Source organism: Corylus avellana, chromosome ca4 (genome assembly GCF_901000735.1).
Source record: "Corylus avellana chromosome ca4, CavTom2PMs-1.0".
Taxonomy (NCBI): Eukaryota; Viridiplantae; Streptophyta; class Magnoliopsida; order Fagales; family Betulaceae; genus Corylus; species Corylus avellana.
In genome coordinates, this window is record NC_081544.1 from 322,725 (window position 1) to 343,242 (window position 20,518).

The 20,518-nt window shown below is 35.5% G+C and overlaps 3 protein-coding genes across 4 annotated transcripts; 1 reads left to right on the top strand and 2 right to left on the bottom strand.

Annotated features, from left to right (window-relative positions):
* Positions 1-1,234: 1,234 nt before the first annotated feature.
* On the bottom strand, positions 1,235-3,693 carry LOC132177139 (multiple C2 domain and transmembrane region protein 5-like). Its single transcript, XM_059589368.1, has 2 exons — positions 3,293-3,693; positions 1,235-3,134 (listed from the first exon to the last, which is right to left on the bottom strand). Exons 1-2 carry the CDS (start codon positions 3,691-3,693, stop codon positions 1,235-1,237), a joined length of 2,301 nt encoding a protein of 766 aa, XP_059445351.1.
* A 1,558-nt stretch (positions 3,694-5,251) lies between these two features.
* On the bottom strand, positions 5,252-13,245 carry LOC132177666 (uncharacterized). Its single transcript, XM_059590089.1, has 9 exons — positions 12,897-13,245; positions 12,569-12,814; positions 12,115-12,469; positions 11,767-11,991; positions 10,793-11,052; positions 10,349-10,569; positions 9,606-9,731; positions 8,201-8,386; positions 5,252-6,044 (listed from the first exon to the last, which is right to left on the bottom strand). Exons 2-9 carry the CDS (start codon positions 12,747-12,749, stop codon positions 5,604-5,606), a joined length of 1,995 nt encoding a protein of 664 aa, XP_059446072.1. The 5' UTR covers positions 12,750-12,814; positions 12,897-13,245; the 3' UTR covers positions 5,252-5,603.
* A 715-nt stretch (positions 13,246-13,960) lies between these two features.
* Positions 13,961-20,155, top strand: LOC132177667 (PHD finger protein ALFIN-LIKE 7). Of its 2 annotated transcripts, none has more exons than XM_059590091.1 (5): positions 13,961-14,424; positions 14,536-14,568; positions 16,249-16,477; positions 19,415-19,541; positions 19,637-20,155. In XM_059590091.1, exons 1-5 carry the CDS (start codon positions 14,328-14,330, stop codon positions 19,907-19,909), a joined length of 759 nt encoding a protein of 252 aa, XP_059446074.1. In that variant the 5' UTR covers positions 13,961-14,327; the 3' UTR covers positions 19,910-20,155. The 2 variants fall into 2 exon arrangements, with proteins under 2 accessions (XP_059446074.1, XP_059446073.1); XM_059590090.1 differs by having other exon boundaries at positions 13,963-14,424; positions 19,634-20,155.
* The last annotated feature ends 363 nt before the right edge of the window (positions 20,156-20,518 follow it).

The window sequence follows — 20,518 nt, forward strand, 5'->3', positions numbered from 1 at the left end:
AGAGATAAGGCCACCAAGGAGGCAAATAGGGTCTCCAAAGAGACGATTTTAGCCTCTGAAGAGGCAAGAAAGAGAGGGGAGGGTGGAAAATGGAAAAAGAGAAAAAGGGGGGAAAGGAGGAAGCCTCCTTCAAGTCAGCCAAGGATGGGCTTGGGGGATTTCTGGAGGAGAGAGAAGAGAGTGTTTTGCTCTCTATATAGGGTTTTTTTTTCCGTGGAATAGTTATAATTAATCAGCCTTCTTTCTTCCAAAACTAGGTATTATCTCTTAATTTTTATTTTTTTAAAGCTATATAGCCCATGTAATTAACTAGGCATAGATCATTATTTATATCTAATTAGCTCCACCTAATCGATGTTGTTTGTCAACCGTCGCTATAAGTGCTCTAGTTCTGGAGATGGTATTTTCAACCCCTAAATTTTATAGTGCATATCTATCTACGTACTGAGTTATGGAAATGGCTTGTGAGAGCTTTAACTTCTCCTAGGGATATATATTAATGTGTGTATATATATATATAGCTTCTTAATTGCTGCCCTCTCAGTAGTACTATTGCTAGATCCACCCATCATGCCCTTCACTAATTAACAATTCCACCCTTTTGTCAAATTTTCTTCAATCACATATTGTGCAATATCACAATATGTAATATTAATTACTATGTTCGTCATTTTTTAGTATATATCTTTTATAGGTAACAAGATCATGAAATGAATTTACTCTTTAATTTCCTTTACTTTTTGAGCTAAGTTAGCGACTAGCTCTTTTCACTGCTTTTGGTTCCAAAAGATATATAAGAAAAGAAAACGGATGATATATATATAAGACCAAAGCATGATTAATTTGTAAGCAGCCATCACAAGCTACACAGTGTCTAAGCTAAAGTAATATAATTTCAAAACACACACACATTGCATTTTGTGTGTATATATATATATATATATATATATATATATATAAGTGTGTGTGTGTATGTGACCCCCTCTCCTTTAATCCAAGATGATTTTTTTTGTCCATCCTTCCTAATTAATGGAAAATTTAAGCTCAAATTATTTATATCATTCAGTTAAATTTTCCAGTATAAGTTCATAAAAATGCTATTTATATTAATCTTCAGCCATCATCATTAGCATTGAGACCACAATTACAAGAAATAATTTCAACTCCACAAAAAAGTTCATCTCCAACTACGTACTCGATGTGCATGTGTGTGTGTATATATATATTAAAGTTGTCAAAACATGCTATCTGTTTTTGCAGGCAGCCTTCTAAAGAAGTTATGGGGCACCGAAGGAAGATCAATACGGAATCTTGGATGCCTTAGCACATAAATCCCCGCAAGAAAAATCATAAATCTGTTAGGAATGATATATGTGAGAATCGCAGCAATCAAACTGAAACATACAAAGATAGCTGTGGCTCTCGGATCCTGCCAGCTAAGCAGTGACTGAGCCCTCTCCCCTTGAGTTGCCAAGTCACCAAGCACCGTCTGCATCCTCCCACCAATGCTTCTCAATCGATCATATCTCCTTCTAACAACTTCACCCGTCTTCTTCGATGGAAATGTATCAAATTCTTCATCCAATTCTTCCTCATTTGTTGTGTCAGCACGAGACAACTTGGTATCCAAGTGAGGAGGATTTCTTGGCCTCTTTCTGTGCCGCCAAATCCCAGCCAAGAATAGCAAAACAAACATTATCGGAAATATCAATTCGTCAAAGAAAACCACAAGCCAGAATAAGATGTGAACCATAACGGTTACACCAGTATTTCTCCAATTGCGTATCTGCTCAAACCCTTTGATAACAGCTACAAAACCATTCAAAAGATCAGTGACTCTATCATAATTGGCTTTGCCTTTCCGTATGCTCCACATTTGTGATCCAACATCAAGCATATACTCAACAACCTCCTTCATTAGCGGCGGCTCGGCTCGAGTCAACCTCGAAGAAATCAAATAGGCAGCTTGGTGCCTCAAACTGTCTATCTGAAACACAGACAGAGGGCTAAGGTAGTGCATGTTAGGAAGCAACGGTTTGGAATAACTATGTAGCATATTAACATAAGACGAACAAGAAAACCTGAAAGCCAATTGAATCTCTCCCATCTTCATTGCCCCACGAGGTTGTAAGACTAAAAGTGGATAAGAAAGTGTGTAGATCCGATTAGTTGCAAGGGTGGATAGCCGAATCCTCACCTTCCCAATTCTTTGATGTAAAAATACCCTTTGAGCTGGTGAATCTCCTACTTGTACATGACCATTATCAAAAACTCCAATTACAAGCACAGTACACAGATCATGAACATCCCAACTATACTGTTCGTTCCATTGTGGAGTAAAACTATCAACTATTGTTCTTGTCCTCTCCCACCTTGATCCATATTTAGCCACACAATAAGCATCTGTTCTATTCTCTTTCGGCTTCATTGCCGGCAACCCAGTAGCATTCAAGATTCCCAGATGAAAAACTCCAATGACAGGTCTCCACAATAGCTTCTCAGTTGGCCTGAGATCGCTGCTGTAGTGTGTGGATTCATCAAGAACATGATACCCACCATCCAAAGAAATTCTCATGTTAAGCTTACTAGCAAACTTCACCTGATTTTGATCTTCACCTCCTCCAGGCCTTTCAAGATTATAAAACTGATTAGAGGCAGGAGTATTGTCCAGCCTCTTCTCAACATCAAGCAAAGGAATTACACACCTCCCCAAACACACACTTTCCTCCCTATTAGGCTGCAGCTTATCCTCCACACTCAAAACCAAATCATCATCAAAAGGTTCTGCTGCAACAAACATGATATCCTCATTCCACGTAGGGTGCTTGTCATAATTCTTTGGTGATATCGTCTTAGTTTTAAAAACCAAATTCCCAAGTGTAGCCTTCACAAATATTTCCCTATTCTTATCTCTAAGTACCAAATCCTGCGCGTCAATCACATTAACTCTAAGATACCAAAGCTTAGGTGAATAATATTGCTCGGAACGCGTATGAACAATACCATCACCACCAACAGCTGCCGAATCCGAATGCCAAGCACTGGAAAAAGCCTCGTCCGTCTGAGTCCCCATCCAAACAGATAACATCAGCTCGGCCTTCACCTTCACCTTGTTCTTGTCCTCCAATCGATACCTGTTAGAATATAAATTAAATGATTAAATTCATTTCTTCGACTTTTGGAATATGCGGTGATTTAGCATACGGTATGAACCTATGTCATTTACTTCCAATTTCAATTAAAATATTTCAATAATTAAACTTTTGCGATAAGTAGTGATTTAAAACAATACCATTGTGGCGCCAATGGACTGTCGGGTGGAACACGCAAAGGGGCCTCGGAAATAGTGAAGGAAAGTTTACCAATGATTTCAGTGGACAAGTCAGCCCTGTTCTTCACTACAATCTCAAATTCAGAAGCCTGAATCCGTTCTTTCTTAAAAGCAAAGACTTGATCCCATTCAGGGTTTGACTTCTTCTCAAGGAATTTAGTGGTGGCCTTGTAGTTGCCGAGCATCAGTTCAACGTAAGGGTCAGCAAGGCCTATCAGATACCTGGCTTTGACGATCTTCACGAACAAGAAGTGCATTTGTTCTGTCAGATCGGAGGCCCTTGCGGGACCCATTGTGTCCTTCGTGGCGCTGATGTTCGGCGAGGTCTCCTTCACAGAAAAATCTTCTTTTGGCTTTGCCATTGTGCCAACTGCAACAACGGCCAACAGGGTGTCTTCAAAATCGGTTGTAAAAGAACATATATATATATAGACATGCATGCATTATACCGTTTAAAATTTTTATACTCAATTCAAGGAAAAAGAAAGATATATTAGCAGCTAGGGCATGCGATTTAAAATAGGGAGCAATTTGAAAACGTTAATTGTTTTGTAAACTTGAAGCTTGGCCTATAAAATTGCAGATTTTTCTACATGTTCAAATTTCAATTTAAAAATAAAATAAAATAAAAAAATAGTCCCAAATAATATATTTTCTGTGATTTGATTTAAATTGCACTTTTAGCATGCAAAATAGTAGTGCTAAAAACACAATCATAAGTAGAGAGCTGTTTTATAAAGGAATATATAGGACAATACCGTTGTAAGGACAGAAACAAGAATAAAGGTCTCTATATGTGATCCCTTAAAGAGCTTGAAAGAGACTGCAAAAAGAAAGAACAACTATGTTAGAAACAATACCAAAAAAAAAAAAAAAACAAATTTAGATTCTCCTCGTGAGAAAATCGTACATGTATAGGTATATTATGAGGGCTGAGATGTAATCCAATACTTTCTCCTATATATATATATATATATATATGAGAAAGGACAGACAAAGAATAAGAGTGAGGACAGAGGATGCGGAGGACAGGGATCGGTTCCTTGTGAGAAGAAGAAGAAAAACCCTCGGGGTTTGACGTGAGTTTGAAGCAAAAATAACAAGAACAAAAAGCAAGCCTAGGATTTTAACGTGGTTTGCCGAATAAGGAAATTTCTGAATAACGGCAACTCTTAGAAGAGAATATATAGGGCTAATTAATTAAGGTTACGTTTGGTAAAAGTTTCCACAAAAAAAAAAAAAAAAAAAAAAAGTCCTTAATTTCTCTTTTTAAACCTAAAGCACTTTTCAGAACACAAAATACTATTCAATATATATATATATATATACTAATTTCCAGAAGAAGAAAAAAAAAAGACAACACGACGACTAACATTTTTCAAAACTCTTGAAATTAACATAAACAAATTTCTCGGCCAATTAATTAATATGGATGGCGAAATTTAGATTTGTCTTTGGTTCAGTTCAAACCTTGTTAATTAGTTGCTGTTTTCTTTTTCTTTTTCGACCAAAACGGAATTAAGCAGGTATATATATATATATATATATATATATATATAGCTTCACCGTACCGATGATGTTAGTGTAGATCTATATATGTTGATTAGTCAAAATTTTGTTCCCTATATATTAATTGAGATTAAGAAATCCAAGTATGGAAAAAGTTTCATCTGACAGCAGACCATTAATACACTCTAAATTAAATTTTATAGGAGAGAAAATATCCTTTTTGAAACTAGATTTCTTTCCTTATTATTATTATTATTTTGTGAGGAAGCCTAGCTAGGGTTCTTAAGTTACGCAAGAGGCATCTAAACCCTACCCTTCATATATATTCGGATAAATATTGCTTTCAATATAAAACCTTTTTATTTCAGCTCTTCTGCATGCTTTAGATAGATATAGTGTCCTGGATGGATCTGAAAATTGGGGAATATATCAGTGAGTCTGTTTCCCAGTGAAATACATTCATATAAAAATAAAAAATAAAAAAATCATCTTAGCGTAGAAGAAAGCAATAAAAGGCATGATTACCGCCATTTCACTTTGTTTCTAGCTATGAATTTTACATTTGCTAATCATACAAACAAATTCCTTTTAGATGGTTAAACAAAAAGCCAACACTACTGAAGAACCAAGCTAGGCCAGTAATAATTACCACCATAAGATCATTACTTAATTTCAGCATCCATCTGACAAGCCTTAAACTACAGATCGAGAAAACTGGAGGATCAAACTCATCGATCTCCTCTACCTCATATTGAAATAGCACTCAACCAGAGACACCTCTCTTGTCGGACATTATCCTGTCAGGCAGTCTGCCAGAAGATTGGCTGTTCTTGCTAGTGTTGTCTGCACCTTTTCTTGAGACAGACCGCTGCATTATCCGAATGGGAATTCCACCCAAATCGAAGTCTTCCTTCAATGACTTTGTTAGGAACCTGAGGTCCGTATCCAAGAGCTGTCTCTTTCCACTCACAAAGGCAACAAAAGTGGGTGGCCGGGCCTTCACCTGGGTGAAGTACTTGATCTTGGGTTGTGCAACCTGATGTTTCCAAGAATGCCTGCTCATTACCTTACGCAACCAGCGATTCAGAGAAGCTGTGGACAATCTTAAACACCATTTTTCATATGTATCAACAACCTGACTTAAGACAGGTATCCGGCCCCTTCCCTCCAATGCTGAAATGAATACAACCGGTATTCCTGTCACCTGCCGATAAGTCATTTCAATGCTAAATTGTCTAATTTATCATCATTTGAAGATCATGGTTCGATTAATTCCCAAAAAGAGTAAAAGTAGATTGAAGAGAAAACACAGATCGATTATAAAAGTTATGTAGAATGATATAGAAAAACACAACTTCATCCACCCTATCTGGGACTTGCTATATGTCCTAATTTATTTTTCTGCATCAACATTTGCTTCTTTTGTTATTAAAAGATTATGCTGAAAAAGGGAAACTAACAGTAAGGTTTATGTGTATCAGCACTTCCTAAAATGCACCTCTTTTTATGCCCAATCTATAAATCCAATCTGACAAAATCCTCAAATTGAACAATCCATGTATGCCCTTTGGTTCACATCTTCCAGAAGCTTAAACGGTAATACCTTATCATCAATTTTAATATCAAATCTGTAAGGCAGAGATGGCAATACAAGAAATCACATCATCTACTTGAAGGTCAAATACTTCAAACCTACATTTAAATCAGAAATCACTTTAAAGTATTACGGACTGAGGTCTGGGGTTGAACCAGAGCCATCGATGATGAGTTAGGAAGTTTGAGGGTGTCGGAGAAATTTTGAACCTGATTTTTTTTTTTTCATCTGTAGTGATGGGGGGAGGTGGAAAGTTTTCCTTCTTCCATACTACTTGATTCTACAATGGTATTGGTACTGCTTTGATTTGCAAAGAATTTGATCTTAAAAGGTTCTTGAGTATCAAAATTGAAAGGTAAAAATTACCATATATGGGAAGACGTTATGACATTTGAATCGATCCAACAAGATTATATAACACCTAATCCCGTCTTCCAATAGAACTAGTATGACATTAGCACATATTTACACTGATATGTACACCATAACATCTCGCTCATATGTCCCATTGAAGAAGAAGAATAAGTTGCAAAACTCGAGTTCCTTTTCTCTCGGTGTTTTTTTTTGGGGGTAAGTAATAATGAGTTTTCATAGAAAGAGGAGATACCTTAAGTGCACAGGACGTGTACAGAAGGTTCACCAAAAGAATACATTTAAAATTCATCTTCTCCATAATATCTAAAAAGAAAAATCAGAACGTAGCAAAAAATAAGCATACATCCATACAATGGCCTCAAAAATAAAGACCTAAGCAGAAACGTGGAAAGCTCAACACCACTAAAGGTCCTATAGTTCCTTCCCCCAACACCACCCCCATAGTCCACATTATACATAGAAGAGTAGCATTCCACACTATGCTGCCTACAAATTAACCCTACCAACAGAGAAAAACATTAATAACCTTGAAGGCATCATCCTCTACAAAACTCAAGCTCTTTTTCTGCAAGATTCACCGCAAATTGTATAATTATTAATCTGCAATCTATTAATTCATGTGAAAATAAAGTTTGAAAGGATTGTTCGAACATGCAGTGGATTGTGGATGAGAGAATCATGTCTTAACTAAAGGTTTTTCATGCTTAGTTTGGTCATATGTTTGCTTGCTACTGCCTTTTTGAATTATATCTTACTTTTATTGACCACTTTGTATGTTGCTAGCGTATAAGAAGTCATGACTATCATGTGTCCCTCTTAGCACAGTGAAAGGCTGAGATATAAAAGGTTTTAGGAGTAATAAATACCTGCATCATAAGGTTGCTAAAACCCTATTGTCAACGACTTAGACCACTACCTCAAATTATAGTACTGTAGATGAAAAGTCATTTGCAAGTAACCAAATCCAACATTTATCAAATCCCAATTCCAATCAGATTGCAAGTCTATGATTTTCAGTCATTTCATTCCTGGAAATTCCCCGAAGGGTTAAATTTGCACAAATGCCAGGCATGCAGTATGTCTGAATATTTTTCTTTTGTTGCACTCTACTCTATCAAGGTCATATTTGAGAAGAGAATTCCTTTTTTAGTATCAACTTTCAGAACATTAGAGAATTCCCAAAAAGGAACAAAAGGATACTACATTAAACCAGTTCTGACTTAGATATATGCAGGTTACTTGCAATGAAAACAAAATCCAAAATGATTGCAATCACAACAGATCAAACGTGGGATACTGGATATATAAAAGTAGAACATGCATATGTGTGGATAAAAGAATAACAGGTGCCTAAGCAATAAGTTATGTAACTTTATCGTAAGTCATCAGACCTGGGGTATAACTGTCTGAATTTCTTGAGGAACAGCTTCCATGACCTTCGCATATGAAGTATGATTTTGTTTTCCTCTTAGAAGATCCATCTTGTTCACGATCACAACCAAACCGCGCCCTTCTTCCACTGCTCGTCTTGCTATAACTACTTCATCATGACTCATACTTCTTCTAGCATTTGCAATCTGATCATCAGATGAATGAACATTATAGCAAAAGACATCATAGAAATAGCAAAGAAATGTCCCCAGTTATAAAATTGATATTGTGTTATAAACACAAATTCATGCAGGGAATGGATTATGTGAAAATTGCCATTTTCATCATTCAATTGCTTTAACTACTGTCTTGCATGGAAGTCAACAATTTGTTTAATATCTCATGTAAAAAACCCGAGAAGAAGTTAGAAATGCTTTCCCACTATATTCATATCATTTTCTTGTCATTTTCTATAGTGGAAAACCATCACTGGTCTTACAAATAGTAATTCACTAATAACTTTCATCACTCTGGGCAGGATAGCCTCGGGAAGGACACAACAGCATGAACTCCAGCATTACGTTATATGAAACATAGATCATTTTTGGTTCAGAAGTCAGCAACTAAATACAGTACACCACATGCTCCAAAATGTTGTGTGATGGGAGAATATAACAAAACTAATGAGCCACTTCCACAAGGAGTACTTGTACGAGAATGATCAATGAATTAACTATATTTAATGTGGTGTCTTTGGAGGGAAAGAAATGGTAGAAGTTTTGAAGACCGTGCAAGGACAATAGTGGAGCTAAAGTCTTTCTTCCTCAATACTCTTTTCCATTGGACAGAAGCTCTCGACTGTCAATTTGCCTACTTTTAATGATTTTCTTTAGTCTCTTTACTTTTCTGGATAGGTGTATCTTTTGTATACTTGGATTGCGCCTTCGTGCTTTTTATGATGATTACTTATATTAAACACAATAATAATAATAATAATAATAATGATAATAATAATAATAATAAAACTGTCAAATAGGAATCAAGCAATCAAAAGCACAGAACCAACCATAATTAAATATAATAAAACTGTCAAATAGGAATCAGCCCAAGTCTTGTATTCTTGCTCGAACTAAAATGACCCTAGTTATATTTATTATACTTCTACTTTTTGTATTTCATGTTTCACCTTTTATCAAAATTAAATGAAAATCAAAAGTAGAATAAAGATAGAATCACTTAATCTAGGGTTCTCAAACAAGTGTACCACATTTTGGTATGTGTTTTCCAGGACTATATCAACAGTAAAATTCCTGCTCAAACTGCAATTTGGCGTCTTAACTGAAATCTATAATGTCAAATGACAATCACAGGTTCATCACACTATGACAGAAAATGCGGAAAGAACAACATAATGTAATGACACACCTCTTCTGCATCAAGGACCAAAGCAACTACATGAGCCCTCATTAGATTCTTTCTTGACTGCATAATGCTCAAAGATGATGCTCCTTTCTCCTGTTTTGTCCTCTGCAACCAGCCTGCAGTATCAACCTACATAAATAAGCAACAACCTCAAACAATGTACTTGGAATTTGAAGATAAAAATTTTAAAAATTCAATTTTGAAAGCATAACTGGAAACAATTATAGTGACCAGGCTCTATATAACACATTGTGGACATCTATTACTGGGACCTCGAAATCCAAAGCCAGGTGCTCAATATCTCATTGGATAATAAAAATACCATTAATATGAAAAACATCAATAAAAAGAGCTAAAAAAATTAAGCCACTCAAGATAGAGATAAATTAGTGGCTGCCAGGACAGTGTATGGGCTTTAAGAACACTATCAAACTTTGGGTAGAAAATACAGTAATAATAGGTGAGATTTTTTTTTCCCCGCCTGCCCCTTTTTTGCTCAGAAAAAAAAAATTAGGTAAAATTTTTAGTCCACCGACTATACAAATAGCTTGTGAATAGGACATAAACCATTACCATGCATGACGAAAATCCACCATCAGTTCTTAGTTTTGAGAGTGGCAATAACTCATAATCAAAAAGAGAGGGTAAATAACAAATAAAACAAGAAAAATCAAATTAAAGAATAAAAAATGTAGCAACAACATCATATAATTAAAAAGAGGACATTGAGGAAAAATGATATTTACCAGATATATTGTTCTCCCTTGAAATTCAAAATGAGCTCTAATTGAATCTCTTGTCAAACCAGCTTCTGGACCCACCAACACACGTTCTTCTTGTAACAATGTATTTAGCAAGGTTGACTTTCCAACATTAGGCCGTCCTACAATTGCTAACTGTAATGGCACCTTACTTTCCTCAACCTCACTAGGACTACTTTCCTTGCTATTGCCCTGATTATCTTCATCTAGCAGTAGTAGAAGTGCGAAGTAGGGTTAGCTAATGATTTATCCAAAATAATTGAAGATGATGACAAAACAATTAAAGAACTATATTCAAGATTTCAATTTCATGATTGTATATAGGTCTAAATTCTAAAGATGTCCGAATAATGAAAAGGCCTTGATAGAAGCAGAGCAAATTTTTCAATGTTGGATGACATATCCTACATGAAAATGAAGTTTTCTTACCATTCAAGACATGAAGCATATAATCTTCAAGCATAGGCTTAAGAGCTTCATAAAGTTCTGTCATACCAAGTCCAGTCTCGGCAGATATAGCAATAGGATCCCCAAATCCTAACCTATAGACTTCATCAGCAGCTGCCTTAAGAGAGTTACTACCATCAAAAAGTGATTCAGATTTATTCATTGCTACTATAGGTTTGATTCCAGGAGCATGTCGGCGTAACCACTTTCCAACGTCCATATCAAGGGGATGAAGTCCAGCTCTAATTACAAGATAAAAGTAAAAAAATAAAATAAAAATTGAAATTTGCAAATCAAAGGAGCCAAAAGAGAACAAAATTACGCACACTAGCAGCCAAGGTATTGCATACACTTCTTTGATAAGTAGGTCTTGTATACATTTCAAAGTGAGATATGAAATTTTAAGGTGTTTTGGGGTGTGGGAAGGGGGGAGGGAGAATAAAAGGAAAAGAAGACACCCTAATTTCACCAGCTCTGTCGTCAATCACAAGTAACCTATTTCCACGGCATACAAAAAATTAAAATTGCATTATTTGATACACACTTATCTGAAATGCAGCAAATAACCCCAGGGTTACTTGCTTACTACAAAACAAACAAATGTGACCTAACAACAATAAATAAATAAAAACTCATTAAATTTTTCATTTTCTTCTCAAATTATCCTCGAGTTCTCCCAACTTAGAAATTGTATCCTCATTGCATTATTGATACACACTTATCTTAGATACAGCAAATAGCCCCCTATGGTTACTTGCTTGCTAGAAAATAACAAAATGTAACAAGACAACATCAAATCATTCTTTCTTTAACATAAAGCTTTTAAAAAAATTCACTTTCTTCTTAGTTCATCCTTGAGTTCTTCCAACTTAGAAATTATTTTTTCATATTAAAATGAGTTTGGTACATTAAAAAAAAAAAACAAAAAAAATCAGAAAGTCATTCATGAAACTGACCTCACATCTACCAGGAAGACTGCAATCTGAGACCTTGCTAGCACATTTGCAGTCATTCTTGAAGTTCTGTCAAGAATAGACCCTGAAGATGCTTCTGTTTCTAAGCCAGCAGAATCCAATACTCTAAATCGCAAATCACCTAATTTGGCAACACCTTCTCGTATATCCCGAGTAACATGATCCTCAGGTGTATTATATACAAGAGCCTCCCTCCTCCGAATTAAGCTAAAATTAACCAAAAATGATCAACAAGAAACAAAAATATCAAATGCATCAAAATCTTCCAAAGAATACTAAATTTAATTTTGTACAACAACAGAGAGCTAAGCACGTAAAATTGAAACAGACCGGTTAAATAATGCTGACTTGCCCACATTTGGGCGCCCGACAATCATTACAGTTGGAAGCAAATTTACTTCAACTTTCGTGAAGTCCACTGGTTTTCTATACATGCCTTTAACTTTCTTTTTAGTAACATCATCATCCCCATGATCAGGTTCAAAATCAAAATGTGACTCTTCAAAATGGCCACTTGCATCATTGCATGAATTAGAATCCGACAGTTCATTTTCAGTCAGCGTGCAAAATCCCACTGTAACTTGAACCAGACTAGGTGAAGGCAAGCTCAAGATTGACCTGCAGCAATTCCAAATCGAAGATGTCCTAGGGTTGCTATTGCTAAAGGAACCACTAAATAGCGACTCTGAGAAAAAAAAAAAAAAAAATCATCATCAACCACAGATTTGGCAAACCTTGTCACATATTATGGTCAAGGAAAAGAAGAGAGCACTAGAACTTGTACCTGATGTGATCTTGATAGCATGACGAGACTGTGCTATAGAATGAAGGCGGTCTCTCTCTTTGAAGACATTTGGGATTGGGTTAGTCACACGGTTGCGTATAGAGGTGCTCCTATCGAGGAGACCAACAAGACCATAATGCCTCTTACGGACAGAAAGGGCTCGAACCCATGAGTTAGACATGCCCAAATATTGGCTATTCTAATAGCCACCTCCTATTCATACAAATATACACACAGTTCCACTCCCTGCAACCAAAGGCATTATATTTTTCAACTAGAACATAAAACGAAAACAAAAAATGCAAACCAATAAGATTATAAAAGATACCCGAAAGCTCTCTTCTAGTCACAATACATAGAAGATTTATATCAAACAGATAGTGTGCAAACTGTGGAAAAGTGAAACTAATCAGGTTTCTTGGAAGAGTTCTTTGTAGCTGGACTTGAGAATAAGAAAGATGATTCTTATGATGATACAGAGAAAAAAAAAGCACCGGAGCTTGGGATCTTTTTCTGGGTTTTTTTATTGAGAAAATACAGCATGAAAGCAGAGTTCACGGAAACATCCAGCAGCAGTGAGTTTCCTTGATCTTCATAGTTTTCTCATCGTTCCCGCAACACAGCTTAACGCACCGTTTAGTCAGGGAGGGTTTTAGCGCGGGTCGGCAACGGACGACGTGTAGTTTATTACTTTATTTTATTATTCCATAAGGACGGCGAGGAAAACAAAACAAAACACATACTTGGTAAATTTATCTTTATAATATATAGCATTAAAACACGGTTGTTATGGTAGCAAAAAGAGTAATGCTACTCTCCTCCACCCCTATTTATTATATTTATTTCATATAACATAAATACTATACTATGTTAGTGAGTTAAAACTTATCATGTCACTCACTAATCTCTATAAAATAGGTGTGACTCTATCTCTATGAATACTATATTTTTATTTTTTTGAAAACTAAAGTGATAATGTATTAAAGGTGAAAAAATATAATTATTATTGAGTAATTAATGTAAAAAAAGTATGGTAATAAATAAATTGTGAAATGAGCAGCAAAAACCCTTGTCATTGTCAACATCCATCAATTGGGGTTGGGGGGTAATTCGGAAAAATGAAAAGAAAGTTTGATTGGACGTGATTTTGCGAGAAAGAAAAGGGCAAATTCAAAGGACAAACAAAATTCTTGTCAAACATGGTTCAGGAAAAGAAAATCAGAATCAAAAGATTGTTTGAATAAATATATATATATATATATATATATTGTTATATATAAGGAGCCCCATAATAATTATTATTATTTTAGTGGACGACTCTATAACCCTAAAGAGAAGAAGATAGAGAGGACCCCACCAATTAAGACTTAAATAAAAGGATTAGAGGGGGGGAAGCAAATAGGAAATAGCAATGCGGGTAAGAGCAGTGAAACCCTGATTCGGAGGGTAGCCCTCATCTCTTCTCTTCTCATCTCATCCTATCATTATAAAGTCATAACCCACCCTTCGTTGTAATTCCCAAAATTCATACCAAGACTTCCACCAGATAAAAGGGGTTTTTTGTTTCCCAAATTGGAATATTAAAGAAGCAGAAGAAGAAGAAACCCTAAGGAAGCCCAATTGGAAACCCTAATCTACGTGGTTTTCAAATTCTAACCGAGAATACCAGCATTTGGATTCCGATTGTGTTAGGGAAATTGGATTGAAAATTGAGACACACAGAGACGGAGACGGACAGACGGAGATAGAGAGATAGTGAATGGAGGGAATACCGCATCCGATACCGAGAACAGTTGAGGAGGTCTTCCAAGACTTCAAGGGTAGACGCGCGGGTTTGATCAAGGCCCTCACGAATGGTACCTTACTCTTCTCCGCTTTCATCTTCTTCTTTCTTCTTCTCTGCGGGTTTGCCTTTTTTTTTTTTTTGCAAATTTTGCTAATTTATTTCCTTGGGGTTGAATTTGCAGATGTCGAAAAGTTTTACCAGCAGTGCGATCCCGGTGGGTCATTTTTAAATTCTTCTACTTCTTCTTCTTCTTCTTCTTCTTCTTCTTCTTTTGAATTATATTTCATTATGTGCGACTAGGGATTGTGACGAATCTTTGCCTTTTGTTCTTTTATTGCGACTCTGCAATTGATGATGTACTGTGTTCACTGGGCCTTTTGGTTGGTAACAGCTTATGGGCTTTTCTTTTTTTTCTTTTTTTTTTTTTTTGTATCAGTAATTTTTGACAGTTCACTAAAGAGTTTGTTGTTTTAGGGATTGATAAATGTCTTGTTGCACCTCTTTTGGCTGACCTTTGCTGCATGTTGTTCTCATTTGAGTACGATTTTTTTTTTCTTTTCCATTTTTCAAGTCCTTTCATAATCTAGAAAGTTAAATAGAAGTGGGAATTTAGCTTTTGGTTTTTGGTGAAAAAATGTGATTTCAACAATGTGCTATTACAACCGTAGAGTATACTCATGATTCCTGCAATTATCCATGAATCTTCATGGAAACTTAGGGTGTGTGTGTGTGTGTGTGTGTGAGAGAGAGAGAGAGAGAGAAAATGAGATTAATAATGATTATGCACAATTTCTCTGTGGAGTTTACTCCATATACATGTCATTTATAGTGTTGTTTTGGGCTTGTATTACTTAGAGAACTGAAAACTTTCTTATTTGCTAAATTCATTTAAGCAATAACAGAAATAGGTACATGAATAAATTTATGCGTTTGGTCATATGATACATTTATTATGATAGCTTCCTTTACACAGTTTTGGCTTGATGAATAATTGTGAAAGACATTGAATGTACTGAGGCCTTATGAAGATTACTGGTTTATTCTTGTTCTATGTTGTATGGAAATAAGGAATTTTTACCTACCACCATTACGAAAAGAAAGCGACATAGAAAATATGAATATCTTTATTTGTAGCATTAATGGCTTACTTTTTTATGTTGTGGAGGTCCCAAATGTATACTTCATAAATTTAAATATTTAGGTTTTCGACTTTGAATGGTGTTTGATAATGTTTATCAAAAATATTTGTACAGTTGAATCTTCAAATTTTAGGTGAACTCACTTGAACTAAATAAAACTGGAAGCAAACTTTCCTACATGTAGACAGATTATGTTAGTATGGGTACACTGTTGTTTCGGTTGTAATCTTTCAATGTATTCTTTCTATTCATAACTTGTCCAGCTATATATTTTGATTATTTTCTGCATTTTACTGCTCTCTAATTAGCTGATGTGCTGACATATTTCAATGATTAAGTAATATCAGTTCTGCATTCTGAATTGTCAGTTTTTTTGGTCCATTTTATGATTGTGATTTTTTTTCTATTGTCATATTGAAAGGAGACGTCATATCATGTTATTACTTTTACCTCTATCTTTTAAGTTGTAAAGAGATCCAATTGATACCATAACTATGGTTATGATATCATTCTTTTGTCTCTCTTTGATTGTTGTTGAACGTGTATCCCAATGGTCCTAGAAGCTCCACAATATATTCGAAACTTTACTGTCATTTTACACTGTCCTCGTGCATTCTTAATAGTTATTTAGTATTTTTTTTTTTTTCTTTTTGGTGATGTAAAAAACTTCCAGTGGCATGGACATGATTTTGATTACATTGGTAGTTGGAGAGAGTGTAGTCTTGTTTTTTAATGTACTCATGTTGTACTTTCAGAGAAGGAGAACTTGTGTCTATATGGACTTCCAAATGAGACATGGGAAGTTAATCTGCCCGTTGAGGAAGTGCCTCCTGAGCTTCCTGAGCCAGCATTAGGTATTAACTTTGCTAGGGATGGGATGCAAGAAAAGGACTGGTTATCACTGGTTGCAGTTCACAGTGATTCGTGGTTGCTTGCTGTTGCATTCTATTTTGGTGCACGCTTCGGATTTGGTAAGAACGAAAGGTATGAAATTGTTATCTCTTACTTTATGAATTGTTATCTGTTGTAGGGAGCAATAGGTATCATCACTCTGGTTTTATGTTATATTGACCCAAGACTTCCTGGCTGTCAATCTTAATTTTCAATTGGCTCCATCTGTCTTCCTTTCATGTTAGTTTGTTTCCTTGCCAAAAAAGAAGAAAGAGAGAAATATTGTCTCAGTTCGACGCTTACTTGAAAAATATGTTATATTTATGCTTGAAACATTGTTTGCATTTGAATTTAACATTATTTTGGATATGTCCTCAATTCAGCCGTATCTACTTAATACATAATTAATATATCAAAGATATGGAAAAATTGGAATCAATTTTTCTAGTCATCAAGCAAATATTCTTAAATATTGAATCTAATGTTTAGCTTATTGTCTTAAACATAAACGTTGCATTTGACTATGTTTATTATTACATGCTGTGTATTAAAAATTATTTGTACATTTTCTTGGCTCTAATTTGCAAAGATGTTTTAAATGCTAACGAGAAGAGGATGTAATGATGTATTTTCATCACATCAGTATCTTGATCCCCACCCCCACGCCAAAAAAAGAAGAAAGGTTTAAAAATAAAAATCAACCCCCTTTTATGGTTTTTCTAACTGACACTAATATTTTGGTAGCCTTGGTTCTTTCTGTTTTTTTTTTTTTTTTTTTTTTGCCTCAATGTTTCTACTGTTGAGATGCTTTTTGATTAAACTGTTGATAAGATGCTTGCTCCACCTGTAAAATTTGGATCAACTTAATGATTTGTGTTGGTGTTGGTATGCTATTCTTCATGATTAAGCGAGATGATTGGCACAAAATATTTTTGATAAGTAATATGTATTATCAACCCCTCAAAGGGGCACAACCCAAGTACACAGGAAGTATACAAAGTAACTCCTAGTGACTAGAAAAATAATTACAAAGCTTTAAAAAGTCAAAAAATGTAGACACATGCGGGTGAGACCAAGTCATGCTCCATGAACACGGAGTATTGAGTGCCAACTTCTTCACCTCAAACACGCCACTCTCACAATCCTCAAAGCTGCGTCCACAAAAAAAAAAAGCCACTCTCGGGGGAGCCTTCATATATTCCTTTATTTCCTTCCCTATTTATTAAAGTTGTATGAAGGTATACATATTATGCATGTATATATGCATTCATGGATGTATGCCTGATGTGCAGCTGTGTTCTACATCTCGGCTTTTGGCAATTGCTTCGTCAGATATCTTCTGTGTTTCATTACCATGTCTGTCTCCATGTCTTCAAGCATGCCAAGAAGATTTGTACGATGTGATTTTTTCTTTTTATAGAACTTGAGAAGGCTTGTACCTTATTTGTCTGTATATTACTTCTTGTTGTAAGTTATCTATTTATCACATCATTTTAGTCATGTAATTCTATGATTTTGTGTTATAGATGCACTCTTGGTGTATGAAGGAAATAATATGAATGTGGAAGGATCATTTTTCCTCAATTTGGGTCATGAGTTCTTAGAAGGAAATTTATTGCAAAAAGAATTCTTGTTGTATATCTAGGTCACTTTTATCACTTAACATGGGGCAGTTCTCTTACAAGATCAATTCAGATTGTCTCTGGTTCATTTAGAAAATATGATCAAAAGAGCTACTAGCGGAGCAATTAGGCATAAATTGATACAGACCCCTCAGAATTTGGTAACTTCATTAACAACCACATGCATTGTGTCAAGTTTTGGATTGAACTAATCCATTGACGCAAATAGTTCGTGGGAGAAAATCCAGTTATTTGGGCCCTCTAAATTGTACTTATTTATAATTTGTGAAGATCCAATTTTTATTTTTTGTAAGGTTGCTTTGAGATTTCCCCTTCTCTTCTTTCTTCAACATACATACTCTCTCTTGCTGCTTAAAAGTAATTTGCTATGGAAAGGGCTATGATTAACTGATATTCATCCAGTATTATTCCTCTCCTTTTTTTGCTTTTAATCTTTGTTGTGCACACCAATATATCGAATGAGTAAAACATGTGTTCTTTTGGAGTTAGAATTTCTAGTAAGCCTTCATTGTCCTTGTTTCATTAACATTCAGAGTTGTTGGAAGTATTTTTTGTATGCTTTGATTATCCTTGCCTTGTAATTTTCATGAGTTGGAAAATGTAGGAATGAGGCCGCAGGTATATAATATAGGTGAAGGTAGGGCATCTTTCCTTGTTTGAATACTGGAAGTTAGGATGAAAATGCCATGGATTAGTCAAGTTGACGAAAATCCTGAAGTTTTTATATAGTTAGATCTACAAGAAAAGGGTTGTTTGTGAATTATTTTGCAATCAGAGTGCTTCTATTGGTGAAGTTTTGCAGCATGAGCTTAGTAAGTCGTTTGGTTCCTTTTTTGACACATAAAAGCTAGTTTGAAGTGAAGTGATAGAAGAATATCATGCTTGATTTATGATGGGCTTGCACATTTTTTGGAGCTTCATTGTCTTGTTAGTTATGCTTTTATTTATGAGTCTTTTTGGTTCACCAATAACAAAAATAACCATTGCGATTGATTTTCCTGGACAAATTTTTGTAATTTATTATTCATTCTACTTTGTATATTTGAATTTCTTTAGGTAAAAAAAATTCATGATAGTAAGCTTGTCTTAGTTTTCTGCTCAGTGGCTTCTTGATGTACCCATGACATTGAAATTTGATGTGAATTATTTGCATATATAATTTTTGGGCTGATTACAAAATATTGCCATTGTTTACTAAGAAAAAAAGTGCTACGCTTGCTCCAGTGTTGTATAATATAGAAAGCCTTTCGTGCCATAGGTGCAGAAAATGTTGCCCTTGCTATAAAGCCAATAATTAGTAGCTACATTTCACCCACAATTGTGTAGTATATATGATCAAATACAGTAAGTAGGTGTTTCTAATATTGTTTGGAATTCGCATTTACAGGAAGAGGCTTTTTCAGATGATAAATGATCTCCCAACCATATTTGAAGTTGTGACAGGCAATGTCAAGCAATCAAAGGACCAATCTGCTACTCACAACAGTAGCAAAAGCAAATTAAGTGGAAAGACGGTAAGAAATTGCTGATTTAACAGAAGTTGTTCATTTTTTATGCTTCCTTCGTGTAAAGTTCTCACTGCGTTCTATTTTGATGTTGCCCACAGCAGTCCCGACAATCTGAGCCCCAGCCCAAGGGAGTGAAGATGTCTCCTCCACCCAAGGAAGAGGATGAGAGTGGCGAAGAAGATGAAGAAGATGATGAACAGGGTGCAACTTGTGGGGCCTGTGGGGATAACTATGGTACTGACGAATTTTGGATTTGCTGTGATATTTGTGAGAGATGGTTCCATGGCAAATGTGTAAAAATTACACCTGCGAAGGCCGAGCATATCAAGCAGTACAAGTGCCCAAGTTGCAGTAACAAGAGGGCTAGAGTTTAAATCTAGGTTCTGAATTTGGTGATTAATACCAATCAAACAGAGGTGAAAAGGTTTAGACCTTTCTCAGTACAATTTGAAAGTAAGTCAGTGTCTTGTTTTAGTTTATGAATTTGAATGATTGCAGATGAACTTCGGATTTCAAGTTTTGCTACTTTTGCTACCAGTTCTGTCTAATTTTACTGGGAATTGTGTTTTTAGATAGTGAATGGCAGCCAGTAATACTATGTCTATGCAATTTTCTGGTTTGATCTTGGTGCATATTATCTTCCGTTTCTGCATATTACTACCTTACATTTGGACAGTTAGTTCTCCTTTCGTTTTGCAATCTGCGGAGGTTGCACATGGATAGAGCTGAACGACAAGAATTGGCAAATGTTTTCTTGCTGCTTACCATAGTTTATAACCGTATTGATCTACCACGCTGCTTTGAACACCCTGAATAGGCTTTTGTGGCAATTGGCAGCCTATGTTTATTTGAGATCTCTCTCTGCAAGAAAGCGTCAACCATGTTAAAAAGCATAAATGTTGAGCCATTCCCATGAGTTCCGAGAACTGCGGAACAGTCAGCAGTGCAGCCACCATAACACTGCAAAATGAGACCGTTCCCCT